The sequence below is a fragment of the Balaenoptera borealis genome, assembly GCF_965194805.1.
Source record: "Balaenoptera borealis genome assembly, chromosome: 13".
NCBI lineage: Eukaryota > Metazoa > Chordata > Mammalia > Artiodactyla > Balaenopteridae > Balaenoptera > Balaenoptera borealis.
This window is the reverse complement of record NC_138870.1, coordinates 38,094,407-38,111,335: the sequence shown is the minus strand read 5'-3', so window position 1 is coordinate 38,111,335 and position 16,929 is coordinate 38,094,407. Positions and strand designations below refer to the sequence as shown.

Below are 16,929 nucleotides of genomic sequence, written 5' to 3'. Positions count from 1 at the left end.
AGCCCATAGACACAGACAGGAGCTCTGGCTATGCTTATAAATGTTTCTTTCTTCCCATTCTTGACCCACTAGAAACAGTGTGGGGAAGCATAGGAAGGAGCCAAGAATTTGGATTCAGAAGGTCTTGCTACCCCTGAGATCTGTGTCCTTTGTGCTGCTTTGGATCTTCACTGCTATGAACACTTCTCCGTCTGTACAGAGGATGTCTGTGGCATATGATTCTTATAAGAATAAACTGAAATCCAACAGGGGCAAGTGAAATAGATTTGAGAGATCCTTATTGTGGGCTAGGCACTGGAAATTTTTTGTGCTATTTCATCAAATCCTTAAAGAAACTTTGTAAAATAAACTGAAAGAGTAACTCACTCCAAGTGCTGAGATCCAAACCCAGTTCTTCCATCCTTCAGAGACTTTTGTCCTGAGGCTTCCTAGAGAGACACCGTCTCAACAGATGAATCTGTGATCTGAAATCATGCAGAAGGGCCAATTCCATGGTCTCTGTACAGAGGATAGTTCAGAGAAGAAAAGCATTTATAAAGATATGAACATATTGAGATGTTTATACTATTGTTATTATTGACAAATATTGCATAAAACTATTCAAATCTCTGAGAAAGAAATAGTGAATCCAGGTGCCAAAGCCTGACTTCAAGATATGACCTCGGTGTGAGAGAGGCAAAAATAATTGGTTCTGTAGATGGAGAATTAACCAAGATCCCATGAGAGGATGAATGGGAAGGGCATCAGTAAAAGTAGACTTTTGTAAAGAACTGGGCTTGATTACATCCCAGGGGCTCTGGCATTTCTATGGAGATGCAGGTGTTACAGACCTGGAAGAAAGCGGGAGAGGCCAGTAGTTCTGGGAATGTCAGGATGAATCAGAATGAGGCACAACCCAGAGCTGAGAGACTAGCTGGGAGATGTCTACAATCTTTTAAACAAATAGGAAGGGAAACTATTATATTACAGAGGTAAAATTGACAAGATTTATCCGTTTATTGACATTTTTCTTCTAAAATACAAGTCAGATTGTGTCAGTCCAGTGTAGGGTTAAGAGCATTTGTTTTGGAATCAGTATTCCTGGGTTTGAAGCCCTAGCCATGTGACCTTGGACAAAGTTCCGTAAGCTACCTAAGCTTCTTTCTATTCATCTGTGAAATGGGAAGAATAATAGTAGCATTCATGGCATAGATAGGTTGGGAGGATTAAATGAAATAATGCATGTCAGCGGCTTAACATAGTAAGTATGAGTACAGAGGAAGTGCTCAGTGTAGGTTTATTATTATCATGTCACACCCTGCTTAAACATATTCTATTGGTCTTCACTAACTATTGGGTAATGTTCCAAACCCTTGTAGTCCTCTATGGTCTGGCTCGATTCTACTCCATAATCTCTGTGCCAGAGGTCTAGCTGTCTTCAAGAGCCTGTCAGATAAGAAGCAAGTTAGGTGAGACTATGGCAAACTGGGGACCACATGCTCCATCTAAACGGGGCACCTGCCACTCACTATGGTAGCTCTTTGTTTTATGGGAAGGTGAGCCTAGTGTGGTTACCTTTGAAGAGATGTTAGAAACCTGGACTTCATATGAAACCTCCCAGTTATTCAATGTGAACAACTAAATCAGAATTTTTAACCGACACTCTAAACAAAGCCCGTCTGCAGGCTCGATACGGTTGCCAGCTTGCATCTGTTTCATGCCCTTCCAAGGCCTTGCAGACTGCTTACTTTTCCTTGGAGAGACTTTATTCCTTTGTGCTTTAGTGCTTTGAGACATGGTAGTCACTCTGCCTGGATTGGCCTTGGTTCTTTCTCTCTGGAACTGAATTGTCCTTTTAGACTTGACTCAACCTAACTATTTTCTCGAACTCATCACTTCCTTTTTTTGTGATGCCAGAGCATTGTAGGGATCATTCTATTTCAGTACTTAAGACATGCATTTGCTTCTTTATTTAGAAATAATTATTAAGCACCAAAATGCATACCAGATACAGTCATAAACTGGAGTCCCTGCTCCCCTGGTGCCTGTATTCTGGAGTGAGGTTCATGTATTGGACCTCCCATGAGAAGGTGAACTCCTTGAGGGCAGGGACCATGTGCTGTTTGTCTGGTTTCCTCATCAGATACCCAGCGTATTAGTGTCCTCTTGCTGCTGTAACAAATGTCCACAAACCTCATGTCTTAAAACAATACAAGCTTATTATCGTACAGTTATAGAGGTCAGAAGCCTGAAATGGGTCTCACTGAACTAAAATCAATGTGTCAGCAGGACTACATTTCTTCTGGAGGCTCTAGGGGAGAATCTGTTTCCTTGCCTTTCCAGTTTCTAGTGCATTTTTCTTGGCTCATGGCCCCTTCCTCCATCTTCAAAGGAAGAAGTGTAGCATCTTCAAAACTATCACTATGACTTCCTTTTTTGGTCTCCCTCTTCCAGTTATAAGGACCCTTGTGATTACATTGGGCCTACCTGGATACTCCAGGATACTCTCCTAACCTCAAGTTCAGCTGATTAGCAACTGTAATTCCATTTGCAACCTTAATTACCCCTTGCCATATAATGTAATATGTTCACAGGCTCTGGGGATTAGGACATGGGCATCTTTGGAAAGGACATTATTCTTCCTACCACAGCTTGGAAGCTGAATAAATGAATAGTGAATGATGAATGAAACTCACAGAGGGTGGGAACCAGTGTTGTGCTAGCCGTAGAAAGGCAGAAAAAGTAGTAAATGTCTCTGCCCTGAAGGAGTTGATGATCAACTGAATCAGGGAGGGGGTGATTGGAGGTCTTCCAAACCTTCCTTCTCAGTTTAAACATCTCTGACTCTTGCAAGCTTTCCCTGACATCCCAGATGAAGATTAAGCCCATCGTTCTGTGCTCCCAGTGCACCCTCTCCTTAGGAATCCTTCATCACACTTGTGATGCTGGTTCAATAAATGCCTCCCACTTGATTTTATAGGTAATGAGTATGATAAAACATATGTCTTATTTCTCAGTGTGTAGCATTGAGAGGAGTGCCTGGCATATGGTAAGTGTTCAACAGTTTGAGACAATAAATGAATGAATAAATAAATGAAGAATTAGAGAAAAATTAAGTATTTAAACCACCTACTAGTTCTGCATTGGAGCTTTGTAACCTGGGACCATGGACTTTCTGACATGGCATGCAAAATTGGGAAGGCAAGCATATGTACTTTTTTTTCCCAATGGGGAGCAAAGAACATTTATCAGATTCTCAGTGGAGTCCATGACCAAAAAACGGTTAAGAAGCTCTCTAAATGTGCAGAGTTCAGAGATGAGATAATTTGGCCATGGTACAGAGAAGGAGGATATTGTCATGGAAAAGACAGATGGAATTCTCCATACAGCTAATGGGGCCTTTTGTATCTTTTCTCCCCTCTAGGAGAAGAGAGTGTGCTTCCTCTTCTGACACAGGAATCTAATTCCAAAGCTCGGAGGGGTATTTTAAGAAGAGCTGTCTTTTCTGAGGACCAGAGAAAGGCTCTGGAGAAAATGTTTCAGAAGCAGAAATATATCAGCAAAACAGACCGAAAGAAACTTGCCGTCAACTTGGGACTAAAGGAATCACAGGTACTAATGAGCAGGAAGATATCTACTGCTCCTGATTTCTGAAGGAATCCAATGATATCCATTCATTTGGTAACTATTTGTTGTAGTAGGCATAGCACTGGACCCTGAAGCATTATTGAAATGACTTTCATAATTTTTTTAGTGGGTGGAAATTATATGTCACAATTCCTATTTGGAAATCGGTCCCTTTGCTGAAGAAGTCTAGGTTTTCGCCTGATTAATTCTTCCCAAATGAAGAGAAAAGCGAAGGCTTGTGGCATTTACATCATTACATTGTTTGCTCTGTTTTCAGGGAAACAGGTTACATAATTGCCTTCAAAAGCAGGAACCAATTTTCCTGTCTTTTTCTTCATTTCCAGTCCAAAATCAAGGCATGAATGAGTGACTCATAAATACCTCTTAATAGATTTCATTATTTTGCACTGTGGGCTTATGTCAAGTACAGTCAAGTAGTTTCACATTTGCAACCTTTACAAACCTTTCTTGTACAATGATATTTCATATAATTTTGAAAGAGACTTTCTGGCCTTTTGGGAAGTGCACCATACTCCATTTAAAGATTGGCCTACTTATAAATAATTAACAGTATAAGGCACTAGCATTTTCCTATTTAATCCTTCTTATAATCACCATATGAAATATCCCCATTTTCTAGATGAGGAAATGTAGAGAGGTAAACAGAGGTCCAGTGTCGCAGAGTGAAGCTGCTTTGGAACTGGGCTCCCACCCCAGGCAATCTGACTCTGGAGTTTGCATTCTCTTTAACCTGGAGCCACCATGTACAGTTGTGCAGGATGTTCACTGCACAAGGGCATTTGGCTAAGAGGGATGGCAGCAACTGAAATGCAGCAGGTACTCTGCTTGTCAAACTGACTTTCCAGGTGCAAGGCTCCTTCCACCTGGAATTTTTGAATCAGCATAAAGGCATTAAAGTGCTAGCAGAGGCTCTGTGTTAACCACCATGCTCTACTGTACTTCCCTCAATACAAATGACCTGGTTTCTAACTTTGGATGTTATTAAACCAGTTATTTTTGGATGAAACCCTTCTTAACCTTGCTTCCTTTCCCTAGGGAAGTGATCTGTCCCCCTGTCCCCTGACTTTTTATAGTCGTAGGAAGCAGTACGAGGTTTGGTAGAGGATAATTGGCCTAGATCAGCCAGTCTGTGCTTTCCTCGTGTGTGGGACTAATGAGCCCATAACCTTAATTCACTGCTCTGTGCCTCAGTTTCTCACTTTAAAAATAGGGACAAATATAGGAATTCTGTCTATGTCACAGAGCAATTTTGTGTCTGTGACAGACAAATCAATAGGTATATCTTGATGGTCTATTGTGTGTAAGACACTGTGCTAGGTAAGAGGGAATACTGATAAATACTGATTAAGATAACACTCCTTGCACCCCAGGAATTTATACAACCAACTGGGAAAACAAAGCAGAAGCTCATGAACAATTAGATGACAATATAAGACATTAATATAGGGAACAGCCCCTGGTAGGTTAGATATACTGCCAAATAAAGGAGCTAGATCAGTGGTTCTCCTAGAACTTATGTATCTCTCTGGAGCCTTACACTAATCCCCATCTCTGGAAAGGATGGTCATAGGACTGGTTCCTATGCCCCTGGGGAGTCTAGTGATGGGAATTACCTGATCCTCAGAGGAATTGCTGGGCCTGAGAGAGGATCACGTGGGGGGCTCAGTGGGCCTGGCCTGCATCGCATTGGTATGGATAAGACACACCAGAGTCAGAGGGGAGAAAGCGTGCAGGTTTGGGAGGCTGGGGGCTTCTGGTTGAGTTGGAACTTGAGGTAGGTGTTAAAAGATCAAAAGTGGCTAGGGGGCTTCCCTGGTGGCGCAGTGGTTGAGAATCCGCCTGCTAATGCAGGGGACACGGGTTCGAGCCCTGATCTGGGAAGATCCCACATGCCGCGGAGCAACTAGGCCCGTGAGCCACAACTACTGAGCCTGCGCGTCTGGAGCCCGTGCCCCGCAACAAGAGAAGCCACGATAGTGAGAGGCCCGCGCACCGCGATGAAGAGTGGCCCCCGCTTGCCGCAACTAGAGAAAGCCCTCGCACAGAAACGAAGACTCAACACAGCCAAAAATAAATAAATTAATTAATTTTTTAAAAAAAAAAGTGGCTAGGATTGATCTGTCAGTGCTCTGAGAAAGTGTGAAAGTCCGTGATAGTACATAGCATCTTCTTTAAAATGAACTGTTGAAAAGGGAATGCAGCAAGCCTATTAAGGAGTATTTATGAGGGCATGACCATAATATTTCCACTCTGAGATAACAAACTGTTTCCATATTTGTATGTTATCTCCCAGTTGTTTTCCATAGGCACATGGTTTTACATAGTCGATTATATCGTTTTTAAAACTCAAGTGCCTCAGGAATGAACGCTTTTTACCTTATTGAATTTGGCGAACAGCTCGGAAGTAATTTAACGTTTTCTTATTTGCATGTACACTATATCTAATTACACAGTTACTACATGGTATTTATTACGGTAAATTCAAACAAAAGGGAGATTGGTAAAGTTAAAAATGAAAACATATCTGTTCCCCTTCCAATCCAACTCCCTCGTTACTACTGTCATTTATATATGGCTCTTGTTTGAGTTTATTGACATATCATGTATTATTTTTAAAATAAACTTATATGTGTGTCATATATGCACAAACGTATAAAAACACAGATACTTTAATAATGATTACTCTGTGCCCTTACATTTGATGTTATTTACAGATAATAAAAGTAGCGACTTTTGCTATTTCTGTTTTACAAATGAAGAAGCTGAGACCTAGAATCGTGTATATAATTTTAAATAAAAATGGCATCACACTCTGCATATATTTTAACATTTTCTGAAGGATAATACAAATCACTTGTGTAACCAGCACGCAGCTCAAGAGGTAGAACGTTACCGCCGGGCCAGGAGCCCCCTGCGTGCCCCCTCCCAGTCAATACCTGCTCCTTCCTGACTTTGAACAGCATAGATTAGTTTTGCCTGTTTTTGTGCTTTATATAGATAGGATCACTCAGTACATTTTCTTTGGTATATGGCTTCTTTCACTTACCATATGTTTGCGAGATTCATCCATGTGGCTGTGTTGTAGCAGTAGCTCATTTACATTCATTGCTGTGTAGGATTACGTGGTGTACCAGGGTTTATCCATTCTAATGGTGGGCGTTTGGATTGTTCCCATTTTTTGGCTATTATGATTAATGCTGCTGACAATGAGTATTGTTTTGCACTTTGCTTTTTTTTCCCCCACTCAAATGTCATGGGATACATCCTTCCATGTCTGCATACACATTTACTTCATTCTTTTTTAGTGAGTGTCTCAGAGCAGACTGTTACATGGATATACTGTAATTCACTTAGCCATCCTCAGCTTTAAGTTACTTCCTAGTTTTTACTGTTGCATATCTTTATGCACTTTAAAAATATTTCTGTAAGATAGGGAACTAGGAGTCGGATTTATAAGTTAAAGTTTATGTACATTTTAAGTTGTGATCAATTTAAAAATTCCTTTCCAAATATTGTATCAAGATATTGAATTATATCAAATTTTACTCTTACTAATAAACAGTCCTTTTTTTGCAATCCCTCCACTATTTAAATTTTTGAAAATGTTGCCAACCTCATGGGCAGTTGTATTTGTTATTTTTTCCTAATTATCAGAACTTGAGAATCTTTTAATCACTTTACTGGTCATTTTTCATCTGAATTTAACCTTTTCATGGCTGCACCATTTTTTTTTTCTATTGTCTTTTTGTTGATAGATATGCAGCAATTATTTTGGCTGTTAATCAAAATATTTGGAATATTATGGTTTGTAACATTTTCCTGTTAACAGCTGTCACAAAAATCCCCTTCAAGCTTGTGGCTTTTTTTTTATTGTGGTAAAATACACATAACATAAAACTTACCATTTTAACCTTTTTGAAGTATACGATTCAGTGGCATTAAGTACATTCACCTTGTTATGCAGCCATCACCACCATCCCTCTCCAGAACTTTTTTCATTTCTCGAAACTGAAACTCTGCACCCGTTAAACAATGACTCCCCATTCCTCCCTCCCCCCAGACATGAGGCAACCACCATCCTACTTTCTGTCTCTGTGAATTTGACTACTCCAGGCACCTCATACGAGTGGAATCATACTGTATTTGTCCTTCTGTGACTGGAATATCTCACAAGGCATAATGTCTTCAAGTTTCATCCATGATGTAGCATGTGTCAGAATTTCCTTCCTTTTTAAGACTGAATAATATTCAATTGTATGTATATACCACATTTTGTTTATTCATTCATCCATCAGTGGACACTTGGGTTGGGTTGCTTCCACCTTTTAACTAATATGAATAATGCTACTATGAGCATTGTGTGTACAAATATCTCCTTGAGTCCCTGCTTTTAATTCTTTTGGGTAGTTTGTGGCTTTTTCATATGCTTGTGGCATCTTTATTTGTACAAAAATTTCTCTTTTTTTAATGTAGTCAGATCTAGTTTTCCCTTTGTAGCCTTATTTTTTTATGTCATGCTTAAGAAAACATTCATCTGCCCAAGACTGTAATGATCATCTCTTATATTTTCTTCTAGAATTTTTATAGTTTTGTATTTATGTTTAGCTGTTTAATCCATCTGGAATTTGTTTTTGTATTTGTTGAGAGGTAGAAATTTTATTTTATGATTTTTCCCAAATATGTACATTTGTCCCAATACCACTGATTAGGAAGAATCTCCTTCCATGATTTTTTAAAATTGAGATATTACACAAAAAATTTCTAGATATACAGAAAAACTAAGAGGAGAAGAAAATAATTAATGTGATGAGAAAGGCAAAAATCACTAATGGCAACAAATAACTGTCTTGGTGAAAACCCGTTAGAAATAGTTGACAGGCATTCTGGGAGTAAATGCCTACTGCAAATAATAAATGAGTTTGTGAACAGAAGCAAATGCTCTGCTATGTATGCATTAGGACTGGTTTCTTGTGAAAAGCCTGAATCACAGGATTACAGCTGAGATGGCAGTCTTTCGGACTCAACTGCCTGTGGTAGGTTTCTTTTGTAGCCATTTTGGACATTGCCCATCACGTTGAAAGAATGAAAGAATTGTTCTACCGATCTGGAAAGACCATCTCACGTAGAATTTTTTACTTCATTGGGAGAAATATCTGTTTGGTACACTTTAATAATTACTTCTTTAGGTAAAAATTTTCCAGTTTTTGTTTTAAAAATAGAAAGCTACTAAAAAAGGGTGCAATGTAATGCACAGGAAAGCAATGTGATTGGCTTTTAAGCTATCAGGAAACCAGTTGTGAAGTTTCCTGCTCAGGCACAGTTGACTACACAGTCAGAGGGAGGTTAGTAGTAAAGAGAGACTCAAGTGGGGTGGGGGAAGGTATGGCTCAAATTAGAGACTACCATCATAAGCACTTTTACGTTAATTACAATCAATTGTTATTTATTGAGCCTAATTCTTCGAGTTTGATAAATCCTGGAAGTACTCGAACTTGGAAATTGTATAAAGCCTGCAATTTATCCAAGCATTATAAAATGTAATCTTAATTTAGTCTCCAGAAGTTTCTGATGATGTCTGAATGTTTATAAGAGCCTCAGCGCTGGAGTGGGACTGTCACGGATTCTAGCCTAAATGCTTCTATTTCACTAGCTATGTGACCTTGAACTGGTTCATTGCATTGAACCTCAGTTTTCTTATGTGTGAAATAAGGACTTCTTGCAGTCATTGTGAGGATCAAATTGTATAATCCACGATGAGTGCCTGGCCTGACACCTGGCACAAAATAAACGCTCAGATGCTATTACTAGTCAATAACATTTCCTTTGGATAAATAATTTAGCACAGACTAAATGAGATTTTAAAATATCGAAGAGAGTTAAATCAGTCTTGAAAGATGTCTGACTTTCAGGATGTCACCAGCTTACCACAGTTGTTTTGTTTCATAAGTGTGTGGAGATGCTGTACTAAAGTAATTTCTCAGATATTTCTGAAGTAAAAAGCCACAAGGACTTTGCTAGGCTGGCTCTCAGGATAAGGTATTCTATGGAAGGCACAGTGGAAGAAATTACAGTTTAAAATGCCAAAGTGAAGTAATGTGATGTCAGTGATTATTCTGTCCAATTACTTTCTCAATAGGTGAAAATCTGGTTTCAGAACAGAAGGATGAAATGGCGGAATTCCAAAGAAAAGGAAGTGCTTTCCAACAGATGCATCCAAGAAGTAGTCCTTCAAGAGGACCCCCTCTCACGATCTGCTCTGGGTTTCCCTTCTCCATGTCCTTCACTCTGGGAAATCTCCCAACAACACTCGAGTCCAAGATGGAGGGAGAATTCACCAGTACCTTCAGAGAGACTAATCCTGGAGAGTCCAGGGGCATTGGCCCCAGAAGCAAAGTCACTGCAAGGTGCCTTGTATTTGTGTTCTGAAGAGGATGCCAGAGACAAGGGTGTACTTACTGGCTCAGTGTGAATGGAAGCATTCTGCCACGTTAACGTAAAGAACAGTTAACTATTAATGTTTGGACTCTTAAGCCTGCTAGCTTGTGTCTCATCAGTGCCTAAAACCTAACACCTTTGGAGTGAAGCATGGACTAATGTTTTAGGAAACCCTCTCCAGTGTTCTCTTATTTGGGTCCTAGACTCAGACTTAATTTGGAAGTGGAACAGAATCTCCCAGAAAGTAAGATGGAACTGAAAAGAACGAGAATAATGGTCAGCTCAGTCCTTGCTCTGAATATGTGTATATATGCGTGTGTCTCTATGTGTATATATATAAATATTCATCAAAATACATTAGTAGAAATTAGTTTCTCTCTAAATAGTGCATTGAGCAAATTCACTTCCTTTTATATGAAGAAAAACCAACGATGACTGAATGTTTTTAATTTTTTGAAAATTATGTGAAATTTGGACTTCAGTACAAATTTTCATATCAAAAGAACATTTTTTAAAAACTCTCTACTTTCTGGTTTCTTTCAGTATCCAGATGTAAATGATTTTTAACAACTCAGCTCAGAGATCCTAATCAAATGAGCCACTGTTAGATACATGCACTGAAAGTATATATTTAAAATTAATCCAACAAGCAATTAGAAGAATTTCTGAATGTAACTGTTAGTATCTTTAATTTCCAAGGCTCTGGACTTTATCAGGCCATCAGTGAGGGAGGGACCCATTTAACTAATGATTATCATTTGATCTCTTTTCTGTAAGGATGGGCCTTAATCAGGGTCTGCCAAGTAAAATGCCTTTAAGGGCCTGTCAGGTAAATAGAGGGCATGACTCACCTAAAGATATTTGAGTTTAATAATTTTTAAAATACTGTGTTGGCCAAACAAAACATCTGTGCCAAGCGGTTTGTGACCTCCAGCCAAGACTTAAAGAAGTGTCACAGTTCTTAAAATTTTCCCAACTGGGCTTCAAAACCCGATACTGATGAGATCTATAGTGATTTCTGTTTGCACTTCTAGTTATAGACTCAATTTTCCATTTAGGTGGTATGCAGTATATATTAGGTTATTTTTTATGTATTAACAAAAACATCAGCACAGATGTTTTATGTTTTTTGAGTACTCTGAAATAGTATTATTATAAAATTGCATTTCTGGTAACGATTTGCTTAGTTCATCTAGAATTTTTTATTCCAGGTCCAAGAAAAAATTATGTTTCACTTTGAAGGAAATGAGGCAGAAAAAGGAAATGATGTGGTTTTGAACTAGGTTGTTATTAATCTGTGAGCAAGAAACATTAGTAGAAGTTCATGATGTGGAATTTTGTTAGTGAGAAAGCTGCATAAAGAGAGTAGCTTCTAATTTGCTTATGTTCTTAGCTATAGACTTTGAGGGTTTAGAGTATTAGCAAAGGTAATATTTCAGATGATAATGGTTTTTGTCAACACCAGGGCATTATTTTGTATGAATGGAACTTGATTTGGTGTGTGCTAGCTTATGTCTTTATCACAAGGTCAAAAATCATCTCAGAAGAAGATTGTCTCAGTCCCTCTTTGTGGGAAGCAGAGGCAGGGATCTGCTGACAACAATTTAAATTTTAAAACCTGTCTTAAAATGATTTATGATACGGTTTCTTTTCTTTGTATAACGTTAACCTCATTTACATTTATCAGGTCCTTTCTGTGTGCTGGAGACTGCTAATAAGCCTTTAATGTGGATTAACTCATTTAATCCTCATGACAATAACCCTATGAAGTGTAGAGACTATTATTATTAGGATTCTTGTTACTCAGACAAGGGACCCAGACCAGTATGGTTAGGGTGATTTGCCCAAGGTACTGAGGGTAATAAATGGGATTTGACCCCTGGCAGTCAAGTTTCAGCTCTTGAAATCTAACCAACCATGCGGGGGTGTATACCACTGTGAATGTATTCACCCAGCTGTCGGATGCATTGTAAGACATCCATTTTGAGGATTGCAGAGAAATTTATTAAAGAAATTCAGAAGCACGTTGTACTTTATAATCTCTTACTTGGGGAATGATTTTCTCTTCAGTATCTTCTTTATTAATTTTGAAGTTTTGGGAAAGTAAAGAATCACAAAAGTCTTCAACTTTGAAGTCTCTGTAGAGAATAGTCACTCAGGAGTGTTTTAAGTATGAAATGGAAGTGTATTTTTCTATCACTTGTTGCTAGAAATCATAGAGTGCTTATCTATGGTCAATGTTTCTTGAGAATAACTTGAAAATCAAATGAGAGAAACCTGTGTCTTGGCCATCCGATTACCCAGGTTTTAGAAGTGGGCTACTTGGTGCTTAAATGATCTTCCCCCAGGGTTTCATCTCGAGCTCTGAGACCCACCGGAGGCTTCTCTCTGTATGATTGGCCTGATAATCGTATACACAGATACATCTTTTAATTGGTTTCTACCTCAGAATGTGTTAAAGGCTTAGGAAAAGTACATCTTGGATGAATATATTAGGGGTACTTAGGAAACACACACAAACACATGCACATGGTCCACAGGCATATGCTTGCTGTGCCTTGACTTTGCCTTCATTTACCCAAATTGTTAGAGAGAAGTGCTGAGCTTCATATGCTAATTGACAAGGGTCTCCTTTCCCCTTTAACTTGTGCTTTACCAACGCTCCCTCCACCTACAGTGTTCTTACACACGTATTTCCCTTTGTTTTCTAAATGCAGACTCCTTTTCTCCAAGTGATCACCCATGAGTATGTTTTCTGTCTGCTTTCCAGACTAACCTACTCTAGAAAGCACCAGGACCATATAAGCCTGCAGGCAAAAGTGTTTAAAATTTTTTAAAAGACATTGTCTAATTATCTTAGGTGGAAGAGAAGGAAAAAAATGGTGAACACCATCCTTCAGCTTTTTTTTTTTTTTTTTTTTCAGCTTTTATACAGGAAAATATTTTAGAATGCTAAGTATAAAGGGTTGGAAGTATATAACCAGGTTTGGAATGGTCACTGGATCTGGAGACAGTGAGGCCACGATCACTGATGTTTAAAAGGCAACTCTGTTTTCTTAGTAATGAAGTGGTTTGAATGGGGAACCTAATTACTCAGTCTAGTGGTTCACAGTCTTTAAAAATCCATACCCTTGGGACTTCCCTGGTGGTCCAGCAGTTAAGACCCTGCACTCCCGATGCAGAGGGCCCGGGTTTGATCCCTGGTCAGGGAACTAGATCCCACATGCATGCCGCAACTAAGAGCCTGCATGCCACAACTGAAAAAAAAAAAGAAAGATCCTGCACGCTGCAGCTAAGACCTGGCACAGCCAAATAAATTAAAAAAAAAAAAAAAAAAAATCCGTACCCTTGAACATGCCATACCTTCCAGCCAGTTTTGGGTATGTGCTCAGATTTGGCATATACCTCATAATACTCTTCAGCACACACACCTCCCACTCCACCCCCTTAGAATCATACATATACTTCTTTTCACTTTTCAAATATAAAAGCATAATTAACTATAAACCACATATGTCCTTTCTGGCCCCCTTCGTTCCCCATTCTGATGCATCTTTTGCAAAGGTACATACTCCCCAGCTTGCTCCGCCACCGATCCCTTGATGACCAGTGATTTCGTCAAGTTCCGCTGGCCTTTCATAAAACAAAGCTCATTCCACTGCGCTCGTAAGCTTGTTAGACACTGCCTCCGCACTCTTTTGAAATCCACAAAAATATTTTTTCTTTCTGGATCTCAACACTTCTTAGGCATTATGTGTGAGGCACTGTCCTAGGCTCTATGTAAACAAATATGAGGGAGAGCATGGTCCTTTGCCCTTAAGGAACTTATGATCTAGTCTTCTTGCCAAACTATTTTGAAATAGTCTGTGTTACCAGTGACTGGATCCAGTAAATTTGGGGTAAAAGATAATCTAACATCCTCCAAAACCCTATCTATCCATTTGCAGTGGTGGTGGTGGATTGGGGGGTGATTACTGAGTGCTCCATTTTTCAGAAAAATACAAGCTATTTGGCATTGCTGATTTTCTGTGCTCTCTCCCCTCCATTTAGGCCACAATTGGTCCCAAGAGGAGTCAAAAAGAGTCTAAAGAAAGAATATAGTGACTTTTTTGTTCATAGTGCGCCCTACCCTCTACTTTCGTCTTTCTACCTTCCCAGCCTCAGATCAACTTGCAACCGTGGTGAGCGGTTAAGAGCGAAGAAAAAGCAAATAACACAAGTGGGAGGAAATCAGGATGATGAGTATTCTTGATTATATACGGAAAATCTTGCAGAATTAATTTATATACTTTATAAACCAGTTCTTAAATAAGCAAATACCTTAAGGACAAAGTACTAGCCCCCCAAAGATGGTTCTTAGCTTCCAGCTGTTAGTTGGTTCCATTACATTAGTGTTTTTGGTTATAAAAGCTATACATGCTCATTATTAAGAAACACTTGAAAATGTAGCTAACAAAGAAAAATTCATGTGTAATTCTGCCATCTGGAGATAGCCAATTTAGCTCTTGTGAAAATTTTTCACTTTTGAATGTATGTGTATGTAAATGTGTATGTCTAAACAAATTTGGATCCTAGTGTATATCTAGTTTATCCTCTTTTTTTTTTTTTACTTAGCTTTATAGAGAGTATTTTCCCATGCCATTAAAAATTCTTTAAACTGGTTATGACAGCTGCATAATATTATTTCTTTGTAACTCCTTCATTTCTTGAGGTGGACCAGAGGATGGGGCCAGGAGATGGTAGGTCATGGGAAGAATGATCATGGGCTCCTGTACCAAAAATTTACTTAAGAAAAACAATCTGATGCTTGTTATTTCTTTTAACTAAATGAAAGCCCAGCAAACATTAGATGTAGAATGAAAATTGAGGAAGTTTGGGCTTATACTTTCAGTGGTATTGAATATCAAGGAATATCAAATATACTAACTGGAGAGCCTCTTCCAAAAATCCACCATGAAATTTATCAAAACATCCCCCATCCATTCAAAATCCAAGGGAGTGTATACACATGGATTTCAGTACGTAGCCAGCAGCAAACATAACTAGTGTAGGGTAATAGTCTACCTCTCTTTAATTGTGCTTTATGGTCACATTGATACATTAGTTAGCTTTTTCAGGTACATATTTTTGTTCACAACATGGGCAGAAGTCAAGTAAGCTAATGGGTATCTGACGTGTGTCACCATTTTGAAGACTTCGTTGATAAGGCTGTTTTGCCTATCTAGTCTAGAATTCCCCAGCTCTCACAGCTCTATGGATATTCTCTCAAATGTGCTTGAACAACAGAAATTATGGAGAGAATCTTTTGGGATCAGAACATTCCAAGGTTAAAAGAGAGCCTTGAATGTTATCTAAACCCAAAATAGAACCATTAAGTGCTTGATGCTAATCAAAAGTCAAAATATCAAGCATGTTAAATTTGAAAAAAGTGCATGTCATAACCAATTCATAATGTAAATCTAATCCTATTACAATGAATTTCCATGGTGGTTGTCTAGGGCTACCATAACAAATTACCACAAACTGTGTGGCTTAAAATAAAAGAAGTTTATTCTCTTAGAGTTCTGGAGGCTAAAAATCTAAAATCAAGATGTCAGCAGGGCCTTGGTCTCTCAGAAGGTTTTAGAAAGCCCCTCTTCAGCTTCTGGTGGTGCCTCTAGGAATTCTTTGGTTTGGGCTGTGTGACTCCAGTCTCTACTTCTGACTTCTTATGTTTTTCTCTCCTATGTGTTTATGTCACAAACTTCCCTCTGCCTTTCTTTCATAAGGACACCTGTCACTGGATTTAGAGCTGAAGTCCAGGAATATCACATCTAAAGATCCTTAATTGTATCTGCAAAGGCCCTTTTTTTTCAAATAAGTTCATATTCACAGGTTTTAGGAGTTAGGACACAGACGTATTGTTTTTGGGAACCACTATTCAATCCACTACAACTGTGTTCCTCAGTATCACAGCATAAGATCTAAAATAAATGGAAACAGAAGACTTAGACTCCTATGGCATTCCCTGTAATGGAATTTGACTATATTGCTTTGACTTAGGCTTTTGTACCAACCAAGCAATGCACTACTTGCAAGGATATTTGGAGCAGGGAAATTTTTGTAAAAATTGCCTCCATTTAGGATTTCTTTCTACAATGGGAAAATTTAAGAAAATGTAGCACTAACTTTTTAAAACCCTCACATGGATTCCAGATGTTGACCATTTAATCCAAGAAGGTGTTTCCTTATTATACAAATGTGGTGCACATCAAAAAATTGGCATTGTTTAATTTATGACTCACACGTGAACCATTGTTTTTTGTGATGTAGTTATTTTAAGTGATTCATAAATGAAACAATGCCAATATTTAGGACACATACCATGTTTGTAATAATGAGGAAACACCTTCTTGCATTAAATGGTCAACATCTGGGATCCATGTGGGAACTTCTTTGAAATTTTAAATAAAGACAAATTAGCATGGCATACATTTTCTCAGAGATGCAGCTAGCTGGTAGTCAAAACACAGAGTGAACTTGGGACTATATTGTGGTTAAGAAAATAGGGGTGTTTTTGATGGAAACATCCAATAATGTTTTGATAGCATTATTTTGAGGATGGGGTAAATGGAGGTGTGGAGTGAAATACAATATGGGCAGTGTTGAGTCAGGGATGAGAAATCAACTCAAGTGTACTCTCTTAATAGGGGTGTAACTTACCATAAACTTTCTGGAGGGCTATTCGGTAACACAAACAAGTTGTTAAATGAGCATGCCTTTTGACCAGACAATTCCACTTACTGGAATTTATCTTAAGGAAATAGTCAGCAATATGCAAACAGAGTTACATACAAGGATGCTCATCATAATACACTTGACTTTATT

At 38.6% G+C, this 16,929-nt stretch overlaps 1 protein-coding gene across 1 annotated transcript in view; it reads left to right on the top strand.

Annotated features, from left to right (window-relative positions):
- The window catches only part of DBX2 (developing brain homeobox 2), a 46,285-nt gene extending 29,671 nt beyond the window's left edge, over window positions 1-16,614 (top strand). Inside the window, exons 3-4 of the mRNA XM_082349495.1 lie at window positions 3,404-3,591; window positions 9,764-16,614. Of these exons, the coding sequence (XP_082205621.1) occupies window positions 3,404-3,591; window positions 9,764-10,096 (521 nt within the window). The 3' untranslated portion in view covers window positions 10,097-16,614. The remainder of the gene's footprint in view (window positions 1-3,403; window positions 3,592-9,763) is intronic.
- The last annotated feature ends 315 nt before the right edge of the window (window positions 16,615-16,929 follow it).